General features: G+C 36.5%; 2 protein-coding genes across 2 annotated transcripts; both read left to right on the top strand.

The window, feature by feature from the left end:
- The first annotated feature begins 7,005 nt into the window (after positions 1 to 7,005).
- Positions 7,006 to 20,884, top strand: LOC122573840 (basic proline-rich protein). Its single transcript, XM_043740743.1, is given in 6 exon segments — positions 7,006 to 7,119; positions 17,490 to 17,632; positions 17,760 to 17,921; positions 18,026 to 18,181; positions 18,307 to 19,443; positions 19,445 to 20,884. Coding segments are annotated over 6 exon segments (2,643 nt in total). The 5' UTR covers positions 7,006 to 7,116; the 3' UTR covers positions 20,487 to 20,884.
- Positions 20,885 to 21,817: 933 nt separating this feature from the next.
- LOC122573446 lies at positions 21,818 to 27,624 on the top strand. The gene is made up of 5 exons (XM_043739809.1): positions 21,818 to 21,964; positions 23,635 to 24,020; positions 24,717 to 25,115; positions 25,593 to 26,000; positions 27,129 to 27,624. The coding sequence occupies exons 1-5, from the start codon at positions 21,818 to 21,820 to the stop codon at positions 27,622 to 27,624; spliced, it is 1,836 nt and encodes a 611-aa protein (XP_043595744.1).
- The last annotated feature ends 64 nt before the right edge of the window (positions 27,625 to 27,688 follow it).

The raw sequence follows: 27,688 nt of genomic DNA, 5'->3' as shown, positions 1-27,688 counted from the left end.
ATAAACCAATGTAATTTGAGATGGCCGAATATTTTGAAAACATCAAAATAAAATTCCACGAAGTTTAGTCGGTATCTTTGTCTTGGAAATTAGATACTAATGCGATATTCATATGTATGAATTCCGACGTTCTGTTCGATATTACGAAACGTTAAGATACTCGTTTGAAGAACTTCGAATAGTAATATTAGGAAAGTATACCTTAATTTTAGTAGAGAAGTTAGAAAGTGCGTTTAATATTATTCACGGATAGCTTTGTTGCAATTAATTCATACAATGTAAAGAAGTTTCGGAACGATATTGTCGCACAGGTTGTAATTTCGTAGGTGAACGTACCCAACGTTAAAGTCATTAGGGTCTGACGTACTATTTTATTTGGAAGATCAGTGATAGACGAAGAAGAGTTAATTGTTACGGCTTAAAAGCATTTTTAGTCTCAAGGTACATATGCATGGCCTTCTAACGTCAGGTGAATGGTCGGACCTACATAATTTTCATGACTTTTTTAGAGCTATATTTTATACATCAAGTCCTCCAGGTATTTTGAATATAAATATTTGTGATTCAAGGAAAGTTCGCAGAAAAAGAAAGTGAAGGGTACTAGATGAATACAGTAAAAAATCATTAATAGAACAGTGATTAAAAATATTTATACTCGGAGTAAAAGATATAAGAATATTCGGTGTCTTTAGTTATAAATTTTATTCGAGGTTTTACTAATAAACGTAAATATCTTCTACTAAAAATTTACTAAAAAAACGTAAATATTCATACAAACAATTTTTGCTTGATACTATATAAATTAAGCAAAATGTTACCGAAGTTACTAACAGCGTAAAATGGAGTTTTCAGAAAAATCTGGAATAAATCCTAAATTTCATAAAATTGCACAAATATGTATATTTCTGAAATTTTGTCCAAAATCAAATGAAAATGAAACTAAAATAGTGATACGATTAATAAATGAAGGAACCCGTTATGTCTGAAAAAGTGACAAGCTTAGGTAAAGAATTGTGCACAAAATAACCCCAAGCTTTAGCACTTTCGCCAAGTGATCAGCACCTAATTGTCAACAACAGTCACTGCTGGGATTGCCGTGAAACGAGATAGAATCGATACGTCGTAGAGTCGATGGTGTTTGTGGGAACTACTCGGTGGTCCAGCAAGGGTTGATAAAATACATAGTATAATGACTTTCTTTTTTGCACGTGGAGAAATCCTCATGGACACTCCGCTGCTGCTAATAACGGCAGCAGCAGAATAGTGTCGGACTCTTACCGACTAAAACTCCACGTTGGCCATCTTACGCGTATGACAGGGGTGCTCCAGGAACCTCAGTGAATTATCTTTCTGTTGCACCCTCTCCCGTGTCCTCTCGTTCGAGCCAGTCCTATAGATTCCCTGACTGTTGAATTTGGCGCTAGGGGGGCCATTGCTCCATATAGTATAATGACTGACTACTAGTCAATGAACATATTTAGTGTATTGAATTCATATCAATATGTTGGTATATCATTGGGCATATCATCTAATATGTTGATCGAGTATCTAAGCGCAGTAATCGACAGGACTTGTAGTCTCTCGATTGGGCACTGGAAGTACTGTTGACGATGTTGATTGTATACTTATAATATCTTCTACATCAATTCATTTATTATGCAACTTTGTTTTCGCTTTAATATAGATTTAATTATAGTAAGACTACGGATGTTCATGCAAGTTCATATATTTATGAACACAATTAAAAGAGTAGGATTTTTAATAGAGATTCTTTTATCTATTAAATATTATAACAAGTAACTTTAAATATTTTATTTTTGCATATTACATTTTTAATTTCCCATAAATGGATAAAACTCCTTATTGGGTTACATTAATTAGTTTTATTATATATTTTATCATATATATTACTTTTTATTTAGCAAGGGAAGCAAAAAATATATATCAACCTAAAAACTACTGCTATTCGATTTTTTTATGATTTGAACGTTGTCCAAGTGCCTAATTCGTTGGATTTCCTAATTTCCAAGACTCACAAATCGTTAGGGACGAATTGTATAATACGAATATTTTATTAGCTTATCGAACATCTTCAAAGTTGTCGAAATATCGTTGCCCACGTTTAATTAAACATTATTTCCTACATGGTGTTTCTAGTCCTATCTAAAAACCTTTATATTGCCGACTATACATCAACGAATTTATAAAATTCTTCTAAAAGATGTTAAACATTATTTAGCTACCTTTATCAAAGAATCTCGCCTAGTAATAGCAAAAAATATTGCAGCTAATAAATACAGGTTTAATTATAATAATGGAAGACTTGGAAATAATTCAGCATGGAAGAAGTTTACAAGCAACATGTTGCTGAACTCCTGTTTCTATGCGTATTTCTGTTTAATTGGGCAACATCCGCGCGATTAAGAGGGAATGCATCTGCGGTGATCCGTATGTGCAGGTGCAGAGGTCATTCACGATGTTTCAGATCGTCCACACTTTTACTTTGCTGCGAGCAAACCGCAATGAGTTATAAGTGTGACTTTAACATCAACATATAACATTCATCGGTAACAATTTACTTCCTTATAAAACATGCTTCAAAATATATACATTTATCTTTATTATATATATATATAATAAATAAATAAAAAAAATATATATATGTATAACATAACATATACATATATCTGTATTATTTATCATTGATCTTACAAGAAAATAATTTTGACTCCCATATATTTGTCCATACTTAAGGTTAACAATCTTCCTCTTATCCTAAAATGACCTACTCTGCAATGAAAAAAATTGACTGATCGTTAGTATATGAAAAACACATATATCAAGAAAAAACTGTGAATTTATGGTGTTTTGCATTTGTGAAATCGTAATGAGATGACGACTTCGAGGTTGTCGCCTCTGTATCCGGAACGCAGTATCTTAAAATAACGAAACGAAATCCGAGCTAAGAATCCAAGATTTTTAATGTATCCTAAATGCCAAAGTATCAAATTGTTAGCGTTCATTCAAATAAGACGAATAGAAGATGATGAAAGAAGGAAATAAATCTAATGATAAATTTACGATTATACACATCGAAGAAAGAAACAAGGATGAAAATAAAAAGTGAAAAAAATATTACATAATTTTTTTATTTCGTGTGGCTATATATACCTTATGAAATCGACTGTAAGTAATCACTTACGTCACTTAACGTCAGGTTTGCCTTGATATATTGGAGATTCACCAATGATATACTAAATTGTTATAACAAAAATTATAGGGTTATCCTTTCGTATCGCATTGTATCTTTTGTAAATTTTTTAACACATTCCTTGCTACTGACGTATATGTTGTGTCGACTCAGTTATAATAAATACAATATAGCGTTGATATAGATGTCGCGTTTCGGTCTCTAGGGATTTGGATTATTACAAGCGTTCTTCTGTGATTATTAATTATTAATTAATTTCCTTATCGATTCTACAAATATTTATATATTTTTAATAATTGGTATGTATACTAATTTAACCAATTTCTTTTTTATTCCTTATCATTTCTTTATTGAATTCTACGTTAATACTGTATTCTATAGTTTTAAATTGCATTGCGTCTTAAAAAGAAATTCTTTCGAGAAATATTTCCCCTTCGTGTAGTTCTTAATCCTCACTCATAACTCAGGTTATAGACATGCTATAAATCATGTCACATACGTAATACCAGGGAAAAAGTGCTTATAAATTGGATACCATATAATCTGTTAAGAAATAAAAATTTCATCTAAAATCTTAAACAGAAACTTGGACCATAACGTATGTTTCTTAAAAATCGACTTTCGATGCGTAATCCGATTTAGCCTTGAATTCGAACGGTTAATTTACTTTAAGGGGCCATGATTCAGTCCAGAAAATATAGGCATTGACTGTGACCATTTTATCCGACATAAGGAAACGATCGAAGATCGAATGAGCCTTGATTACGACCTTTTCTATGGTCGACGTAACTTCTTCATTCAGGTGAAAAGTAAATAATAGTAAGAGAAAGGATAGGTTTATATGAAAAAAGAAACTTCATTCATGCGTGGAAATCAGGATACGACCTCAGTATTAATGCCTGAAAGGATAATTATAATTTGCAGGGCCTCCTTTGTTACTATTGCTTCTTTATGCAAAGACAAACTATTTGTTGATTGATTATCCATGATTTCTTTAATGCACAGCAATTCTGATACCGATCTTCTCACGAAGAATAATTCGAAAAGAATGATCACGGTAGAGTAATTTCGATAATAAGAACACGAGGGTTCAAAGTCGATTTGTACTACTTAAAACGCGTCCCTCTGTGTTCTAATTCTTCATTGTTATAATCGTAGGAATTCAGCCGTTATTTGTGCAATAGGTTGGTGCAACTATGAAGAAATATGGTTAATAACAGTGAAAACGTTTATGGTGATTACTGTTGTTGTTAGTAATTTAATCTAAAGTTCAGTTTACGACTCCAACTTGAAAAGAGAAATCATGAAGTCGAAGTCAGAAAAGAATCTTTGCTGAAGATTTAAGAGCATGTTGCGGAAGATGTGCTATTATACAAAAAGATCCAATGAAAGCACGTTTACTTCAACAATTTTTATAATTCGTAACGTTATGTACGTGTACACATCGATAATATGAAAGAATTCATTACATCGTTCCAATTTCTGCTTTTGCTTTCAAGAAGAAGTTGAAGAATCAAGATTGATCAACGATTGTAGTAGGGTCAAATATCACGGTTCGTCCAACCTTCGATTCGTTATCGAGTACATCTATTAAGCGAAGAGTGACTCGTATTTTCAGATTCTCTCAAGGTTTCATCAAAGGGAATCTTTCACGTACAACGTTTTATAATCAGTCATTATGAGCAAAGAACATGATAGCGTCGAATGGACAGTTGCCTAATAGAAACTGGATAGTGAAACTGAAGTGGCGATTTCAATCAATAATTTCGCATTCTCGGCATCATTATGTAAATATATATTAGTCGCTATGGATTTACATTCACTTATCTACTTGCCAGTTCTTAATACAATTTAAGGAAAAAGTAACCCAGTTTAACGAAATAAATAAAAAGTTTCAGGGAACTAATACTCTTGCCTGTAAGTAATTAACATTCGTTCCAAATGGTTTAAGTAAGCCATGCATTTCATACAATTCGAATGAATTAGAACTATCAGATGTAGTTACGACCAATTACCGGTTTTCGAGCGCTTATTGTATTATTTGTCGGACGAACATCTTTGTTACGGTAACGCGGAATGGCGACATCGGTAATACAGGTGCAAATATATACGAGCATACGGATCACCAGGGACGGTGAACTCACGTAGCGTTCACGATGATTATGGTCGATCGTCGAGCATCATTGTGCCCGAGGTTCTTCACCTGCTTGAGAATCTACATGAATCTCGATGACAGTGATACGAGTGAGACCTTGCGTAATATAGATTTTCTTATAATTATGTATTTCACATGGCAGTTTCGTGGAATTTTAACCAATACTTCGTAGAGGATATAATGGATCTAAATAACAAGTTGTCGAGTTGAGAAAGTAAATATAGTAACTTTCGTGTGCTTTCGCCTTTTTGAGAATACGCCACATCTTTTACAATATTATTTTCTATTTCTGTTTAGTACTAAGATTAGATCAATTATTGACAAACCCGGATCTGATTCCAGGATTGCAGAAAGTGAACGAAGAAAAAATGCTGTCTCGTCGATTTATTACAGCATAATTATGACAGCACTTACGTACACCCTCTACACCAGAACAAGAGTCTTTCATTCTCCTGAAGAGATAACTTAATTACCCTCAATTATTCAGATAGTATGTGACGGTAGACATTCTGTAACCGTGGAAGTCGACGCTAAATAATTGGGCGAGAACAAGCGGGGGGATGAAGTTTCTTCACTGTTCGACCGCGCTGTCCGCGAACAACTTAATTACAAAGTGTTACGCAGCTTCTAGGTGATGTATTACGTAATTACGATATATTACGTGTCTACTTTCTGCGGTCGTTTTAACGAGATTCGTTTTTGCAACTTTTTTGAGAAAAATTCTAGAAAGACCTCAAAAGCATAAAAGAGTAAGTAAGCATAAAATGTCAGTAATCTTGACGAATATTTCGAGTGAAAATAGTAATAATATAATTAGATGTTTCGCATATTATACTGTATTTCAATTAAGAGAATTTAATCAAACATGAATACGTTCGATGCAAAACCTTTGATCAAGCAAAAATATGATCTACAAGTATCTTATACGTAAGTCTACTTAATAGAAGCACACCGTTCGCCCGTTAAATAAATTTCATTTTAATGGGTGGGTGTAGCAGTAACATAATCTCAGATGGCGGTGACTCCCACCATTGCTAGTGTAACGAACGAACGTGAATGTCCTTCGATCGTGAGCCTGCGAGAGTGAAATTACCTCATCCTGTAATCAGAACAGAGTTTGTGACGGCATCGATCGATCTCCCTTTAATCATCCACGTGTGCGCTACAAAGGAAACCACGATGTCGAATCTGCTAATCGCTGATTTGCTTCTTCATCGAAATATGTAGCCGTTGCCGCAAAGCATGGTGAACATTCAGGACGAATGTCCTTCGGTATCGGCGCACGTTAGACATCCACGAGGATCGTCAAACGCGACGTCGGACCTTTTCAGATGACGTTGTACATCGTCCCGTCCTTCTTGCTAGCCAACGACTCTCACTTTCTCCTTCTCTGTCTCTCTTTCTCTCCCTTCTTCCCTCTACACATTTCAGTCGCTCTAGCTGCCGGCCGTTGGTCTTTCTTTCTCTTTCCACTCTATTCACCTCGTCTCACGAACAAGACGAAGAGTTACAGCATCCTCCCGTGGACGTCGGTTCGCAATAATCGCATGGACCGAACGTTTTACCCCCACCAGCCAATCGGGTGAATCCTATAAATGCTCTCCACGTTCCTCGAGACGAAGAAGTCACCTCTCTCGGGACCACCAAGCGCACCCGCGAGACATGTGTCCGTGTTGAGTGTCCCATTGCGCACGGTGACCAGTTTTTTGGTTCAGAAAGGCCAAAAAATATAAGATCGCGACCACGAAAGATGGTAAGTAAAGTGCGACGACGGACCAAGTGACGCGAACGTGGGGGTTGATTACGGATGCGAGACGGGTTCAGGGTGAACGAGAGAGAACGAGACGTTATTACGATACGGTGGACACGATAGATCGCGTAGGATTGTGTGGGACGATTGGAAAATTAATATATATTTGAAATATATATATAGTATCTGTGGTGAAAGTGTTTTTCCCGATGATTTCACGATAATAGTTGTTGGTGCGTTCTCGTTGAGAACGAAGGGTGAAATAGAAAATCGTCGTGTGTTCGCTTCGATACTAGTTGTGTTCCGGAGAATAGTTTTGAAAAATTCACAGAATTAAGGTTACTCCGTTGTGATCGAATTTTTGTTGAATTCCTTATGGAGATATAGTTGTATTGAAATTCTACGTATTCTTCATATGTAACAACAAATTATCGTTGCCCCTAGATAGTTCATCCTGCCTAAAGATTTCCCCTCAGTCCAAGCCGTTCTTGGAACCCAAAAAATCATTGCTCGTCTCGATGAGGCAATTCTTTCTTAGAGAAAATCGCTTTGAGCTTTTATTCAACGTGTAAAGGGCCCATTGTGCCCCAGACGTACCAAAAAACATTTTCATTGTGGAATTCTCGAGTTGTGCCCCGACTTCACTTTCGTTTCTGCAAAACATCGTTTCCACTGGTAAGCTTAGCGCTTGGTATTTACATGTACGGTCGCATCCACAGCCTCGCAAGAATTAATACCGAGATACAAGCATCAGCCAGCTGTTAGCGCGCGAAATATCAAAGGTTATCATCGTTCCTTGAAAATCCGCCTTTCTGGAGCCTCCGTTTCCCAACCGTCAATCTCAAACATTGAACATCATCGATAGCGTCGTAGCCCCGAGCACGGAGAAAAATCGTTTTCGAAAGAATGAGGTTACGACGTGTCACAAGAATCTTAAGTAAGATGAAGTTTCTTGAAGTAAATGGAATTTGTGATTGCGATACGTTTGAGAGTAAAATAATGTTATTTCGAATTAAATTTCTGTAAAATTTTAATTAGAAAAATGTATTCCGTGACAAATTTTTTAAGTCTTTGAGTATTTGAAAATTAATTGTTATAATGAGAAAAATGTCTTCGACGAAAATTCAGGAGAGAAATATTTCTCCCACGTAAATTATACAACCTGTTCGAATTATAATTTTCTCCAAGCTACGATTATTCAAATCGATTGTATTAATACCCATATATGTATCTCCTATTTACTATGCGTTTAGGTAAAGGCAGCTCTCTGGTCACGTAATATAGAAATTTTTAGTCGCGAAAGGTCAACAGTGTAATTCTGTCATAAAAAAAAAAGATACCGTGCCATCAAAATATTCGTATGTCATTAGAAACTTCATCGCATCGATGACGTAATTTCTTTTATGGTTTCTTCTTCAATTCGATGTTAAATTATGGTCTCTCACTAGTGACCGTATGTATACGCGTCACATTAAGATACGGATGTATGTTGCTCAAGAACTTCAATAGATGAAAGATTCATCTTTTAATTATATCTTAACACGTTTAACGTATTTGAAGCTTTTTTACTCGATTAAAAAAAGCGAACAGTTGAATACATCGATCAAAGAGTGAGAAGCGTGAAATCGCCGTGAACATTACACTATTACCCGCGTCATTGATTTAGAAATTAATTATCCCGAGGAATACCTGGTTGAATCACTCAATTGAAATTCGCTCATCGACTGAAAGACTGATTGCTACCTGTACAGGTTTCTCGCTCAGTGATGCGTCGATATGACGCGTTGGTTAGTAAAACTTACTTGTCGGCGTCAGTCGGGACAGAAAACCAACATGTATCAATCTCTCGCCTATTATTTAGCCGCAGATTTTCCTAATTAATGCCACCCTTACGTTGAAATGTGATTTCCTCCGATATTTTTTTGCACGAATGCAACAAGGCCGTGGAACTCTAACCTATCGTCATTTATTAATCATTCAAACAACTTCATTAAGCTATACAGAATAATTCCGTAAAAAATTTTTGAATACATAGTGAACGACAAAAAAGATAGCTTGACCAGGTTGCAACTCGTTTCATAACGTTGTACAGTCATGATTGATTTCACAATTTTCCTTTTGAAAGTCTTTACGAACTTAAGAAGTATCAGCTGTATCAGAACTTTCAGCCGTAACTTAACTTAAATTGCTTTATGAGTGATAATAAAAATATTCTACCTTGCGAAAACGTGTTCGGTAAACAGTAGCATACAGTAACAAACGTAAAATTGGTCGTAACCTATCGCATAATATTCGTGGTATCGTTTAATAGGCTAGTAAACTAAGGAAGTGTGTAACGCATCGGAATGCGATAAAAAGTCCTAGATTTGTATTTTGTTACGTAGAATAAGAAGTTATTAATAAATGTTACATATTTTTGGATTTATAGGAAATTTAAAACATGCACAGAATGCACACGATATGCAAAGATAGATGAGATATCTAAAAGATAGTATTCATTACGATCTTCAATGGGTGAAACGAATCTCTTCTTAGATTTCATTCCTGCGGCTGAATTCATAAAAATACGAATTTGCATAAACATCCGCAGTTTATCGATTTAACATTCACTGAGTTGCCAATGTGTTCGTACTTCGGTCACAGTTTCGTGAGAGCTATGAACTTATTCGACAAATGATTTTTCCAAGATCTGCATCGTCAGTATGACGCAATAGCCACCATGATTGCCACAAGAATTACGAACAATTACGAAAATTGATTAATTCATCGTTTGCCAATCGCTCGATTCGTTCTGTGATGTTAAAATGATGAATTGATTATGTGACTTGCCTTTGAGACGTGAGACACGAACGTGATTTAGTCTATCAGAAGACTTCGATTCCTTCGAATTAGCATCTTTCATTATGCTACGGTTTGACAGAATTCCTTTTTCCATGCTACCACTCGACCATGATCACGATTTATCAAGAGATTTATCATCGACGACTAATCTGTCGAAGCTGACATTTATAACCAATGACGAACAATGCCTCGCTAGAAGCGATAATCAGGTGATCTTTCATAGAACTGACATTTGCTCCCAGGGAACAATTTTTTTGCACTCATTGTCCGTTTCAACTGTTTGTATTTCTTATCTGGTGACTCTTGCGTAGTGAATCGTGGTTGCATTTTCCGCTCCCACGCCTACAGAGGTTTCCAGTCCCTGTTTCCGCAAGTTCTTGCCTGAATTTCAATTCCTTTGAATACTAATATCGCAAGTTTAGTGCAACTTACAACCGATGGTACCCTGTACAATGTGCAATCAAACTAACTAATCCAAGACAGTGCCATTCAACAGATTGCAATAGTTCACGAAAGTATTTGAGCAAACGTATTTTAGCGAACAAAACTTTTATGTATAGTACATACTATACATATATAACATTTTAAAATTTTATTAACACTATAACAAGGAACACGTCTTTTATATTGGTCAAATATGAAAACAATCAGAAAACTACATCCTGTAATTACTCTGTCAGTACATTTCCAGATATGTTTCAACATATCAGGTAGTAACACCTGATTGCAGTGCTAATAAAATTTTAGAATATTTCATATAATTTTGCGGGTGAGTTATTATATATTTATCAATCGAAGTTTAAAGTTTGCCACAGTTTTCATGATGAGAACAAGATCGACTGTTGGTCAACGTGACCACTGGCCAATGTCAAAAAGCATAGCAAATAGAAGCAGAGAAACCACAAAGCGAAGATCAATGATAGTTGGTCTCAAATGGGGCGATTGACATCTACCGCAAACAACTTTCATATTCTCAAACGACTGCTATTGAACCACCAGCCCGCTCCTTTGTGCCCTGTTGATGTTCTCGTGTTCGAAGTTTAGTGCCTTCATATATCCACCTGTCCGTACTCCTTCTGTATGCCGTAATACAGCCTTGATGAGAAGGATGAGAGTCTAGCGTCTGAATTCCGCGCGTTCTTTTCTCCAAGCATCATCTGAGAGATTTCAATTAGAGACCTCACGTGGGTGGGTGTTGGATTTTGCTCGGCAGGATCGATGATTGCATTGCACGCCAGATTTAGTGTGAACTATGAAGTCATTGGTATTGGGCATTATCATTATCCGAGACGTTGGACATTAATTCGACAAGAAATGTTATGGTAATTTAGCAAAATTTTATAAATATTGTATGACAATGGCAGGCCATATTTTATAACACACCTTATAACGTAATCTCAACGCTGAGTAGATCGTGGAATTGAAACACTAAAGTATAAGTGCTTACAAGTAGAGATATACAGTGAAAACAAAAATTCATTTCTGTTAATTTTGACACTTATGCCATTTATCGCTTGAACGTTATGGACTTTCAATGTTTGCCAATTTCACAGATTCAGGAAAATAAATTCAGGTAAAAATTCTGTCTGGCTTCCTTTTTCTTCAATCACAATTTAGTTGGCAGATAATTTATATTTTTTCTACTAAAGGAAAAGACATTTTTTATTTTTGGTACACTTACAACATTTACCGTCCAAAATATTTAAATAAAAAAATTAAAGAATTATGAATTGGTCACGATAATTTATCTTGTATTCGCTTTAATTAATAAAACTCGTATCTTCTACCGGTTATGTCATCTTATTGCAGGTTTATTGCAACTTTTATGATTGGAAAGTTCGAGCGATAAATTAACAGGTGTTAAATTCGATAGGAAAGAGTACATTCATCGCCGGAGGAGCGTCAATTTTTGTTGTAACTGTCGCGACTAGTGGTTACTGCCACGTTAAAGAATGAATGTTAGCGCTGTGTTAATAATGCCAGATTATATATCCTTCGAGAATTACTACATAACGAAATATCGCGTAACAACTCTTACAATTTTGCAACGGGAATGTAAAACATGTAACAAATGTATAAATCGAAGTAAACGTCACTTTAAATGTACATACTTTTGTACCTAATTCTCCACATCAACACAATTAATTAGCCCTTCAAGTGTAATTTAATCACAAGGAACTTTTTAACTAGCTGCGATTGACAGTTTCTTTAGCAACACTCTTTTTCAGCGACTTCATTTTCGATATCTTGAGAAAATATCAATTAAACGAGGACTTTTGTATCTCAAAGAGATTTTTACGTAATAGATTTGGTAATAATTTGGAAATAATTTTGTATCGACGATATAACCAAATGAGAATCGTCCATAAGATCCAGAGGATCGTGAATAATCATTTTTGCGTCGGCCGATCGAACATGAGATCGTCGCTATGGCATTTCGATTGCGTAACGATCGGCCATGGCTGGACCAAATTGGCCAATAAATTTCACGATGATCCATGCTCTTTCACATAAGAACGATAAATAATTGCCGGTTCTTCCTCCTACTTTTTCTTTCTGTTTTTATTTTTCTCTTTTCATCTGGCCCGATGGCAATTTCTGTTCCTTTTTTGTATATCGTCCCAGACGAGATCCAGCGGCCAAGTTATAACTTTGTTTACGTAATGGTTATAACACTTTTTCCTGTAACCTTCAACCTTTTCTCAAAAAGGATTTACAGGTAGCTCTCTGTTCGGTAATTCGTGACTCGTGGGGCATAACATACTCCGATTCCTTCGATTGCGTCACTGAACGTTAGTTAGAACAACAATATCGTCTATGGTGAACGAGACAACACTTATAGAGACGACACGCTATGCTTATTTATTAAATGTTTTGTGAATTTATCCATGCGTTAAATTTATAATCAAATGAAGATAATGTACATTAATAAGATTTATTAAAGATATCTAATATTTATTCTAAATGAAGACTAAGAAGGAAAGACAAGATAAACTAACTTCTACCATTTTTTACACAGGAGCAGGTTTTAAATTTTCACTATGTTTTTTCATATAATCAATCGCATGTTACGAAAATTGTCCTTTTATTTATTATATATTTAAGCGTATATTTATCCATCTTTTTCATAACTTTAGATATATTATTCGTTATTAAAATATTGTTACAATACAAAAATGTCGTTTGTTAATAATCATACATTTAGTTACTACAAAACCATGTCAACTATATAACAGATATAACAATTTTTTTAGGCTTTTGTATTAAAATATTTCCTTTTTCTTTTAAGATACAGTAGCACTAAAATAAGAAAAATTGACAAGAATGTACTTATCGCGTTTTTTCCTGTAATTATCAAATGAAACACTGCACCAAAAAATTTTGTACACACTATATACTACGTACAAAGGATGAAAAGTCATGAATTTTCAAAGAAAACATTCGGTTATAAAAACGTTCATTTGTGTTGAAAAAACGTTACATTGTCTCAAGAGTTGAAAGGAAATGTTCTTACTCATTTTCCTCGACAGGATCGTATGATAAAAACGCTTGTCGCTGAATGTCATTTGCATCCTCGTATAAACGCAATCGCAGCGAGCAGTAGAACACCGGCGATTTTTTTCTCGTCTCAATAGAACAAAGCCGATCTTTGTTATGGTAATTAGTAAAAGTACGCGAACCTTTCGTCGTGTCATCGTCCTCCAATTTTTTTCGCTGCATTCCTCCTTGATTTTGCGATGGTTGCACGCATTGTTATATGGGTGGGGAGATACGAGCGAACTGTGGCGCACCGTACTTTCTCCCGAGATGTACTTCTTTTCGCGCATCGTGACGCGTGACAGCGGTCTGCCCTGTTTAATTCATCCGCACGAGCCACGAGAGAAATTCGTCACGTAGTAGCCTAAAGTGGTGGTTTGTACGATCACGAAGACAATGAGGGTGATTACGAATCGACCTTATTCTCTCGTTACTCTTTTGACTTTGGACTGCTGGATTGTTCAAATTTTTCCGAGAACGTTGAAACCTATTATACTGTAAGATTAAGGCATATGTTATTTTTGAAGTTATGCTTCATTTATATTAGGTATTTCGTGAAAGGATCGAGAAGGAATTTTTGAAATCTAAATAAGTGTCAATAATAATAATAATAATAATAATAATAATAATAATAATAATAATAATAATAATAGTAATAATAATAGATAAATCTGAATAAGAAGAAAGTTTGTATGGTAGATGTTGAATATGGGATTAACAGAATATCTTTCAGGAAAAAATTATAAATGATAGAATGCACGTACGACTAAAAGTGGAGCATTCTTCAAATAAAAATATAATTTCAAAGAGCAAAATGTATGCGCATATGAGGTCGAAGGAAGATATTATAGATATTGCTCAGTAAGAAATGTCCTATTAATCTTTACCGTAAACCTGTCCGTAAATTAAAACTGTCTAAAGCAGTAATTGGCAACCTTCTGTTTTCATAATGTTGGCAATTTATGTATACTCATTTATTTGTCAAATAAGGCACTTAGGTAATGTGCATCGACATCTTCTAATTGTACAGTGACACGGACCGATAATAACAAGACTTGATGTAATTGCTATTAATTCTCTTCAACGTAAGACGATACTTCATTACTCATTAAAATAATCACTTTGCTAAGTTAAACCTCCTACTGTTTAATGTTTTTACTTTCAATAAAAAAAATTGCATAGCTTCTAAATGATTAAGTTGTTATATACCTAAACAATTCAGATATTATGAATCATTACTTCCATTATCTATTTCTTTAATGGCAGGATAATTAAAACGCGATAAGGTATCACGCGAAACTAGAACGAAAAACATCCACGAGCATCCGTCACGCATTAATTAAAGTCAATTTATACCTGTTCCACTTATAACTCCACACAGTCTTCTTTTCTACTTTTGTGAAAATGATTTCCCTTCTACCCGGTTTCTATTTTCGTTGTTCGCCGCGCGAGTTACGACAAACCTCGATGGATACGCCACGATGTTTCTTTCTTCGTTTAATAAGCACTCGCATTAGCAGTTCACGAAGCAGAATAATTAGAAAGCCATATTCTCGAAGACGCGTTGCTCAGACTTTATTAGTACAGGTAAAGATGCAACCCGCGCCTTCGCTATTATGCAAGATGTCATTTTTGCGCGTATCATAGTTGATCTAGCCGCTCGTCTATTGAACGGAACTCGTCTGTCCGATTCAAATCAACCGAAGATAAATCATCCGATATATGTATGTATGTTATAATGCGATAAATGGATGTTCGATCGTAAAAAATTCGAAGCGAAATTATATTTCTGATATTTTATGTTGCCTCTTCAATGATATCATAGATATTATTATTCAACGTTTACCATTCATGAATAATTATGGATCTTCTTAAAAATGCAAATATGTATTAGATATCCAAAAGATTTGAAGGGTACCATTGACCCACAATCACTCGCGAAAGAATTTGAGCCCTTAGTTGTTTCAATTCGTATGCTAATGGAATTTCAAAAATATTTCTATGACATGTATAATGTATTCATACAAATTTTCTATAAAGTTTCTATAAAGTTTTCTATAAATTTGTAACAGTTTTAATGTAATACTTTCATAAGCCATCGTAGTTTCGAATCTTCTTTCGAGAATCTTTTGTCGGTGTGAACAGTGAACCAAGTAACCAAATGCAACTGTAGGCAGTTCTAGCTATTACGACACAATTTTGCACCTCGAGCCGCGCGAATTGCTGACCCATAGGAAACTGTTGTCATATTGGTTTCTCATTAGAACCGAAGACGTTCTAGACGTATAGTTTGTAACTTTCCCTAGGTGCAAATAAAACGTTGATGGGGTTGCTAAGATGTGGCTAATTGTTTGCACTATTCATCCTTGCACCTGAATATCTCTTTGCTAGTATTAATCATAGAATTTCTCGCTAGCCCGATATAATTACTTCTACGCTATGGAGGTTGCATAATGTAAATTAATGGAACGTTATAAATCAGAAAGTCAGAACGGTACTATTTTAATAAATAATAATAATGAAACATCATTCATTATGTTCTTTAAGTTAAACCTCTTGACACAAGCGGCTTGATATGCATTAAATATTTCACCAGATGCTACCTATATTATCTTCTTTTCTACAGCAACAATGTTGTATAAGAAATTTCTTAAGTCACGAATATCCCCAGAGGTTAAGGAGGCTCGATTTCGCAACCTCACCGACAGGGATTGATCGTACTAAAAGTACAGAAATTGTACTAAAAAGAAAATATAATTTTCGTTCCCAAAGTACTGCAGAGGAAAGTTTGTCTATGCAAAATGTCGCGAACAAAAATTATAACCGATCTTCTAATTACGTAAAAATAATCATGAATGGCAAACGTGTTTCTTTACATAAATTATAGTACTTCTAGGAATTACGAAGGATATTGTTGAAATCCTTGCTGAAGTCAAGGACTAGTTCATTAGCAGTATCCGAGAAGAGTGAAATGAAAGCGTGAGACCTCAAAATTTCTCAAGAAACGGTAACCTTGCGATCTGTATCGGTTGTTCCGCAAATCTAGCCGTGATACCACTTATACATCAGCAGCCTTTCACATACTGACGAAAGAGATTCTCTCCCCATAGCCCGCGCGATCCTCCTATATAAATTATACGCCTAAAGGTCACTGGACGTTTCTTCGAGCCAGAACCATCATTCGTAGCGGCGTTCACGATGTCGTAAACAGATAAGACGGTTTTAAATTTCTGGGCAACGAAGCTTCCATCAGCTTTCTCTGATTTATGATGCTTATTCAGTCAACGAGAGATAATTATGTCGGATAGTAGCATTATTATGATCCGATCGAATTAATTCGAAACATTCAATAGTTTATTGCAAAGATGCATACATACAAAATATGACGATAAACACTTTTCAACGATGTAAAATCACGCGGTAAGATGGGCATACTCCTCGCGTAGGATATTGACTGTATTAAAAACAGCTAATAAATAACGTACGCTATTTTAAATATGAAACTAATTAGCGAGAGAAGGAAAATAAGAGTCGCGACGTGAATTAGAATAGTGAAGTTAAATGCGCACGTATGAAGTTTATCATATAATGGTTGGTTAAACTCAGAGACAGAAAATATTAGGCTTAGAAAGCATCTTCAGCCTGGATAGGACATTGATAAAAAATTCGAAATGACAGGTTTTGGAGATTAAGTAACATAATGATCAATGACATACTGAATGCTGTATTTCGCACGAACGAACCTTTCACGATCACTAGTGTATCACACAAGATGTATCGTAGTCGAGACAGGTTATGTAAGTCCTTGGTTAAGGCGTGAGATAATCCCACGAAGACAATCTTCGATATATCATGACCAATTGCGTGGCGATCCATAACCTAATACATATATTTCGAATTCATTCAGGTTAATAATTGAGATCATTATTGTACATTTATGTATGAGATGTTTGATTTATATGAAAGATAATAATGACATGTATTTTCTGATTCAGCGAATCTTGTGGATTGCCACAATAGTGGCAGTGCTCTCCACATACCATGCGCAAGCATCGAGTGAGAAGAGCAAAAGGGCGATAGCAAGCAATGGAGGCTATATCTATGAGCCACCAAATGAAATATTCACGCTACCCCCGAGGTAAGAATTGATTGCAAAATTTTGTGTAAAACATTGTACGATCATTTACATAATTACTTGAACAAATGTACACACAAGTAGCTTTAACATTTTGGCTATAGTAGTCAGTTATACAAATTTTCTGCAGACCAACATCGAGACCACCAACAGCAGTGACTCATGGATATCCAACATCGCATTCATCATCAAGCACACTGCGTCCTGTAACAACGGCACCATATACTTATCCAACACCACAAAAATTCACAACGTCACGCACACCATCTTATTCTTATCCAACCCCATCACAGTAAGAATTGGTCAAAAATTCATCTTAGAACATGATGCGATTATTCTAGATGTAACTTTGATATAAATTTAAATCGTAATGTATATACTACAATTATCTCACAGACCGACAAAAAGTCCACCATCAAAGACTACAGGATATTATTACGAAACACCTAGTAGGCCATATACGCCACCTCAGACAACATCATATGTTCCACCAAGGACTAATCGTCCTGCAACAACACCAGCATTTCCACCTCGGCCGACTTTACCACCGCAGTAAGCATTTGTAGAAATTTGAATTTAGAAAATTGTAAAAAACTTCATATTATTAGACTGATGAAAATATAATTTGTAGGACAACTTTTAATAAAATCATCATTTATAAATACACTTTCTTGCAGAAGGCCAACGATAGGAACATCTCCAGGGTATAACTATCCAACACCTGAAAATCCACTTACGCTGCCGCCTCAACGACCGTCTCCACGCCCTCAACCACCCAGAACCCCAGCACCACCTCCACCTTTCCCACCACAAACACCAAGGCCTCCATCTCCTCCGCAGCCACCACGACCTCCCACTCCACCACCATATGTACCACCATCTCCTCCACAACCACCAAGACCTCCAACGCCACCACCATATGTACCTCCATCTCCTCCACAACCACCAAGGCCTCCAACGCCACCACCATATGTACCTCCATCTCCTCCACCACGACCTCCAACACCACCGCCATATGTACCACCATCTCCTCCGCAACCACCGCGACCACCGACGCCACCACCGTATGTGCCACCATCTCCACCACAAACACCAAGAACACCACCAACTGGTTACACTTATAAAACACCATCACATCCATTTACATATCCACCTCCTACACCATCACAGCCTTTAACACAACCACCAAGAACACCACCGCCTGGACCACCATCAACTGGTTACACTTATCAAACACCACAAACGCCAAGACCGCCTTTACCTACGCAGCCTCCTCAACCTCCAAGGCCACCTTCTCCACCACGACCACCCGTAACACCACCACCTAAACCACCAACACCGTATTTACCTCCTTCGCCGCCGCAACCACCACAAACACCAAGACCAACTTTGCCTCCACAACCGCCAAAAACACCAAGACCTCCTTCACCCCCACGGCCGCCTCAAACCCCAAGACCACCTGCTACATCTGCACCGGGCTATCTGCCTCCCGTACCACCTACGCCTCCACCAAGACCACCGGTTCCGCCACAGCCACCAAGGCCTCCAACTCCACCACCATATGTACCGCCATCTCCTCCACAACCACCAAGGCCTCCAACTCCACCACCTAAGCCTCCAACCCCACCACCATATTTACCCCCATCTCCTCCACAACCACCAAGGCCTCCAACTCCACCACCATATGTACCGCCATCTCCTCCACAACCACCAAGGCCTCCAACTCCACCACCTAAGCCTCCAACCCCACAACCATATTTACCCCCATCTCCTCCACAACCACCAAGGCCTCCAACTCCACCACCATATGTACCGCCATCTNCCTCCAACTCCACCACCTAAGCCTCCAACCCCACCACCATATTTACCCCCATCTCCTCCACAACCACCAAGACCTCCAACTCCACCACCTAGGCCCCCAACCCCACAACCATATTTACCCCCATCTCCTCCACAGCCACCAAGACCTCCAACTCCACCCCCATATGTACCTCCATCTCCTCCACAACCACCGAGACCACCAACTCCACCACCATATGTGCCTCCAACTCCGCCACCTAGACCTCCAACTCCGCCACCATATATACCTCCATCTCCTCCACAACCACCAAGACCACCAACTCCACCACCATATGTACCTCCAACTCCACCACCTAAGCCTCCAACCCCACAACCATATTTACCCCCATCTCCTCCACAGCCACCAAAACCTCCAACTCCACCACCATATGTACCTCCATCTCCTCCACAACCACCAAGACCACCAACTCCACCACCATATGTACCTCCATCTCCACCACAGCCACCAAGGCCTCCAACTCCACCACCATATGTACCTCCATCTCCTCCACAACCACCAAGGCCTCCAACTCCCCCACAACCTCCAAAGCCTCCAACTCCACCGCCATACCTTCCTCCAACAAAGCCTACACCACCGCCTTACCCTAAACCATCAACGCAAGGTGGCTCGTACTTACCTCCAGACGACCAGACTACTTCAAGGACTACTCCAAGATATACCACTGCTCACACAACACCAAGTTCATTTCCACCAACACATAGAACTCCATTTACTACCTTGTCCACATCTAGTACACCTTATCATCCAACAGTACCAAGTACGCGACCTCCACCATACCTCCCACCCTCTTCTCCCACTACACCACGTGTTACGGTAACTCCACCGCCTCCACCAACTCCAATTTACACTCTCGTGCCAACATCGACTATCTATACTCCCCCACCTACCGGTAGACCAGCTCCACCACCAACTTTACCACCAACCACGAAGAGGCCTATCGGTTATTTCTACGATGTACCAGAGAATCCACTGGAATTACCACCCTTCGTTCGATGAGGACGGGCAATGTTTTTGCCCCCTTTTTTGTAATTTTTAAATGTATAGTATACAAAACTATTTATGGATCACCATAGGAAATGATAAGCAATCTGTAATCGAAAAATGGGTGAAAACGATATGACAGGTTTGCTGTATATATTATATCCAGTAGCTTGTATCATATACGTTTAACTAGAATGGTTATTATTGTAAGTGTAACGAATACTTCGAACAAAGTCGTAAAGTAGTTTCCAATGAAATGATTGGAATGATAATAATTGATTTAAAAAGCTGATGATGCTGTGTTACATTTGTGTAAGAAAAATACAGTGAATATGAGATAAAATAGATGCACATAACTTTGTACATCTGACACACGCATATTACAAAAAAAATAAAAAATTTGTATAAAAAAATAGCTGTCGTATCGTGTTTCATTTCACAAAATTAAAATATATAGAAGATTGAAACCACAGTCGTGACATATGATAAATACTTCTGTCATATTACTTGATCGTTTCGATGTAACATTTTCGAAAGATCGAAAGTGAGGTACACCTGATTTGCCAGAGGGTCTTGAGAATCACCTTTTCGCCTACGACATCCTCTTCTCTCGTGAATATTAACTCATGATTATGAAATGCATTCGAGAATTCAGAATAACGCAACTGGCTTGAACAGACACTATAAATCGAAAATAGTTTGCTGTTGCAATCAATCGAGAGTTATTTTACATCACGCTAATTTCCGTTACAAAGAACGGTAATTACAGTGACTTTCCTTCCGCGTGAACCATGACGGAATGACGATAATAGTTGATTTGCTTAACCAGCCAGCATGACACCGTGACATTGGCATTCTCTTGCAGTATCGTGCAGTAATATTTGACTTGAATCTCCTTGCGTAGTAAGTAGTCCATAACCTATCTCCTACTACCATAACAAGCCTCCCCCACGAACAAAGAAATTTTCTACGTTCATGATAGAATTCAAACAGTGAAAACTCCGTTGCGAGAAATGAGTGCTCGTTAGTTGTATATGGAACTTCGAAAGAATACCGTCTCGTGTTCTTGCAACACAGGATTTGCAAAACTATTTGTTATTAGAAATTTTTAAACAATACTTCGATTGTTTGGTTGAAGATCGTGCCCATTTTAATTACCATTTCGGTTGTTGTATCGTTGATATTGGAATACTAATATTTTTTAAAATCTACTTGTTATGCTTTATTTATATTTTTATTATGTCCACTTTATATTGGTAAAGATCGTAATCATGTGGTAAACAAATCCCTGAGTGTGCGAAAGACCGATCGATCCATCTCGAAAATGTCATGCGAATAATCAAAAGATGCTGGAAACGGGAAGGAGAACTGTAATTAATACGTCTCAGTTTGGACTTTATTCTGATCACGGTGATCGATACTATAGAAGTCGATACAGTTCTATTACGAGGAAATTTGTAATTGGAGTTATGGTGGTAGTGGCAGTGGCATTAGTAAGTATCCAACCGTAGTACCAATAAAAATCTTTTCAGTACTTAGTTCTCTCGTCAACCCTCTTAACTATTTCACATGTGAAATTTTATTAACTTAACCATAAATATATTTATTTTTAATAAATAAATAAATATCAATAAATAATATTTTTAATAAATAAATATACTCTTAATATAGTCCCATTTTTAGTATATTAAGTTTCCTTTGCAAAAGCAACAGAAGAAATGTCTTATTGCTAAGATTACTGCGTTGAAAATTATTAATAATTGAAGAGAAGAATTTTTTTCACAATCCAAATAACATTCATTCCTGAAAGAATTAATGTCTCTAAATTTTTACCATTTTTCTTTGTTTCCACTTTTCAAAAAAATGTTGCATCCTCAATTGAACGAGTTATCGTATAAATTCAAACATTATAACATAATCTATTAGCATTACATATACTCGCTATGCAAACAGTAGCACACTGCTTACCGATATATCGTGTTATTTGCTTTAAAGAGTATTGGTTTCTTTTACGCGGTCTCCTTACAAAAGCTATTCATCTCACAAGGAATCGTTTCATGTACCTATTGCCACATCGAGTAAGTTCAATGACTCAGCCCGCGTGATCGAGAAACATTACGTATCGATCATTAACAGTGCATTACGTTCTACCGCGTTCAAACGCTACTGTCTGCATAGCTGTAACACTTACGATGATTTTTTAATGAGTACCAAACTATGCGCGAACGATATATCAATAAATAGTACTTAATGCATTCATACCAGGAATTGAATTCATTGCGACGTAAGAAACGTGATTTTCTAATTGTTTTAATAGAAAGTTGATTTTCATGTTTTTAGTTAATTCAAAATTTGTTTTATAATTAGATTGTGAATGTTTATGCATTCATAAGTGCATTTAAAAATGCAAAAATCTAAAGAATAATTATTAGAATATTTAGTGGGTAAAACGAATTCCTATTTAGTTTCATTTCTTTAGTTATGTTTATACAAATCTGAAATTGCATAAACATCCGCGATCTCTTTATAACTGATTCAAAATGTGATTAATTGTAAAATTAAAGCAACCTAACAGAAAGTAAGCGTTTAACTTAACACTTTAACTTGCAATAACAAATGTTTCGTTAAAAGTAAAGTTTTTGTCATTCGGCGCCTTAATGAGACGCCATTGTGGTGAACAATAAGCGCAATTACACTTCGCGAGTTTTCTCCCATGATTAATGCAACAGGTGCAGGTAGCAGAGTTAAAAATCACAATTTCACCATGGATCTCGCCGCAGTAGATTCGCATGCATGGCGAACCAAGCGTCTCAAAGAAGATTTCTGCGTGCTTCACATATAGGGCGTTAACTGTGTTTTGACACGAATTAACGTGCGCCTTCGCGAGAATGGTTCCCGTTTAAGTTTAATGTATAAACGAAATCTAGTAAAGAAATGTCTTTTCTTGCGAACAGAATACCAGTTCGATTTGAATTGAGAAGTGCACTTTCCAATACCTTTAATGGTGGAAAAAATCTAAAATTAATTTCACGAAATAAAATCAAATATTATTTAGTACACTACGAAAATATGCTTTATATGTTTAGAAAAAGTTGAAAAAGATGAATTAATTAAAATTTAATACAAATTAATCTTGACAGTTTTATTCTTTTTCCTATTATAGGTCGGAATATTTTTATACGACTTTACATCCGCTTCATCAGTGAACAGCAAACTGAATCAGGAAACAAAGCATATGTACATCTTGCAAAATGCTCTTAAGAAACCTTCGAACTTTACGAAAAAATTGTTTAACTCGACTGTTCCGCCAGAAATGAATAGAACCAGTTCCATTTACATTCAAGATCGTTTAGACAATGATGGGAATCTGTTCCTTTACGATGAAACGACCGATCAGAAAGTGGCTGACGCAGAATTTAAGTCTCAGAACCTGAATAACTTCAAGCTAAGGAAAAGAGTGCTGAAATCGGTGGAGAACAAGGTGGACGAGTCGGCAGAAGGGAAACAATTGTTCGACAATCATGCAATTGTTTATCGTGTGAGACAAAGGTAAAATATCGTCTACGTTGCTCTTTATTGAAATAAGTGATTGTATCGTGGATTTTCCTGTAACCTGACAATATAAATATGTAATGAAAATGTTCGATACAATTTCTCAAGTCATCAAATACGTCATAAATGAACTGATTTTCATAGAGCTTCGCTTCGGTCGTCAGGAACGAAGTTGAAGATTTTAATACGCCGTTACATAACGCTTACAAAACCCGTAACTGGGTTTTAAATGTCCGTCAAGTATTTATATTCGTCACATTTTTTCCTTCGTTTGAAAGTTAATGAGCACCCGCTGTAACGTACGCACACACACGATTCGTATTCGATGGAAATGTACATGAACTGATTATCTCAGTTTCATTATATCGGTGTTCCCTGCCTGTACCTCAAGCCGGCAATAAATCAACATTACAGCCTACAGTATGTAAATCCTCAAGAAACACTTTCTACTCTTCAGCAACACTTCTTCTTCCCTCGAACATAGCTCTATTATCACTCATTTTGTTCTTACTTAATACGCATTACGTACATCAACGTAGGATCGTAAGTACTAATGAATAAAAATTTCAATCTCATTTATATATTACAAATCTTTTATTTCATTCGGCATAAATCTCTAGAATTGAAACTTGAGAACTAATTGGCGCAAAAAAGGTGTCTGTGTGAAAAATATTTTTAAATACACTTAAACAGGCACAAGTACCCTGAGTTGGAAGAAGATGGAAGTTCAGAGGAGAATCGACCTCTTCCTTTTCATTGGGAATTGAAGACACCACAACCAACTGCCTTTAAACGTCCAAGATACCCTCAACTCACCCAGTACAGATATCCATACGCCTCTAGAAATATTCAGGATATCATCAAATATCTGACGAACGACGCTGACTTATCAAATAAAGGCATCAAGTTTACTGGCGTGTACGTGAATCCAAAGAAATACGATTTGTATCCTGGAGCAGGGGAGATGATGTCCAACAGCGATAGGTCGGAAGAAGATGAAACTCCACCTTATCCGCTAAACGAAGATCCGTTTTATCAATACAAGCCCAAACATCCAGCGGACGTGAATTTATTGGCCACGTCTAATGTCAGGTCCGTAGAAAAAGAATCTACGTATCATTGGTGGTTGGGAACTTGGCAAGCGGAAAGAATGCAAGTTTATTTGCCCTACATAAAGTTAATAAAACCATTCTAGCGGCAGAATTTTTAAAATAGGGCACGCATACTGGAAATTATTGATTATTTACACACTTACAGATTGACAGAGGAACAAGTAGAGTATGTCGTTTGCCTTTGTATCGTTCAGCTATTTTTCCAACTACATATAGTATATACTGAAAAATCTGTTCGCTGAACGTAAATTTAATAATAAAATTATTTAACTATCGTAGTTGGACATCGATTTAAATATATTACAATAATTTCTTTAGCACAAACTATTACATGTAAATAAAAAATATTATAGGTACTTTTGAAAATATTGCACTTAGAAAATATTACAATGCAACAAACTCTCTGGAATAATAATGTTCTTAAATATGGAAAAGTAAAATTAGTTCGATTTTTCAGATTTTCACCGACAGGTCTTCACAGATACAACTACGATACTTACGGACGGCCATCTAATTATTATAAACCGACGTCGATTGAATCCATGTACGAAAATCCAGCTTCCTATCCGAGTAATTATGGAAAGAAGCGAAAACCGCAGCCGTTCAGTGTTATGTTGGACATTTATCCCATCACCGACATTACAGAGCAAAATAAAAAGACAAACAGGCCGAAACAAGTGCCTATGGACGATTACGAACTGCGAAGACCGATTCAATATAACAGAGGACCGAAGTTTCATTCTCCACTCCCGCAATCATTGACGGGAATGTCTGCTCACAATCAGGCAATGACCGACGAAGAAGAAAGACAGCAGATGATATTCCATTTGAATCTATATCCAAGGAAAAAAAGCAAGATGAGCAGGTGAAATTTTAAAATACATAAAACAAGCTGACAACCATGTTGCGTTCTTTGAATGATACTAGATCCGCTCGTGTTTCTTATTCTTAACAAATTTCTTAAGTTTGAGAAAAACATGGAAAAATCGTTATTGTGTGTTATTTGCGTGATTTCCCGTTTTAAATGGACACTAAAGTATTTTTTTAAAAATAAAAAGTCCTTTCCCTTGTTCAAACAAGAATAAGACTTGGACATAGAAACTTGAGGACCGCATCAAAATTAGACACTATAAATTCATTTTTTTTAAAGATATCTTATTCGAGTCAAGATAGAAAATATATTGACGTGCCAGAAATACGATATTTTTCTTAACAAGTCACATTAAAGTACAAAATAAATTATATTCAATTTTGCTCAAAATGAAACATAAATAACATTTCCACATTTCCGGCTCGGCGATTACGTAAAAATTTCTGTGTGCAAATTTTCCACCCACGGTGTCTACGTTCTTGTATCGAAGACGATCTTCCTTACTTTCGATTACATAAGACTCGAGGATCGCTTTCGCGAATCCACCTAGATTTATTCGCAATTGACGAAACGCGACTTCCCTGTAAACCATATCGTCCGGTGGATCGTGGAATCGTTACAATGGCGATCGTGGCTTCGTTCTACGTTGGATTTATCTGCACAATCGTCGGGAAGATCGGTAAATTTATGCGGAGAACTTTCACTGAACGTGCGACGTCGATAGGTGAAAAAATCTTGTCGAAACTGTTCGACGAATCGTTAAAGACGACCACGTGAAATGTCATCGATTAAATTCAAGGTATAAACGATCGATTCGAAAATTATTCGTCGTAAATTTTCTTCAACGATCCTTGCAAGATCGTCTCCTGAAATATATGCATTAATGTATTTTATTAACTGCGAAAAACGAAGTGACATCAGTTGATATATTGTCAGCCAGTTATTAATGCCATAATGTAAAAATAACAGTTAATTAAAATAAAGAAGCATTGATTGAAAACATTCTTTGAAAAATTTAAATTTAAATTATTCTATTTCTAACTACTACACTATATATTTTTAACTATAATTATTCTAATATCATTGTAAAAACAATACTTAAACTTTATCCTTTGATTTTAGGTACGATATTATTCACAGATCGGAATCCATGGCACCAGAAGATCGGCAACAATTCGTGGATAAAGTATGGTCACCTTTAGAAACGATAGCCAAACATTTAGCTGTAGAACAATCAAAGTTCATGGATCAGGATAATGAAAGATCTAATCTTGCTGCCACACGATATCAAGAAACTTTTTTCGATAACAAAGACGAGGTAAAAATATTACAAAAGACAAACGATTTTTCAAAATTAAGTGAGAATGAAAACCCAGAAGAAACCATCACTGTCCCACCTAACCATAAATCAAGCATAGAGGAAGATTACGCTAGTACCGAAAAGTACGAGTTCGAGGCTCAGAAAATTGTAGGAACTACCACGGAGAGTGAATCGAATGACTGTAATACGACTGTCATTTCGAAAGAAACCAAAATCAATAAAACAGAAACTATCGATAATTCAAAGGACATTGACACCGTTGAAGGATTTAAACAATTCAACGACAGTGTCTCTTAAAGAGACTGCAAGAAAAAACATACGTTTCTGAGGAAGAAAAATAATAAATATTAAAAAGGATATG

This window comes from Bombus pyrosoma, linkage group LG12 (assembly GCF_014825855.1).
Source record: "Bombus pyrosoma isolate SC7728 linkage group LG12, ASM1482585v1, whole genome shotgun sequence".
Classification (NCBI taxonomy): Eukaryota; Metazoa; Arthropoda; class Insecta; order Hymenoptera; family Apidae; genus Bombus; species Bombus pyrosoma.
This window is presented reverse-complemented; position numbering and strand designations above follow the sequence as displayed.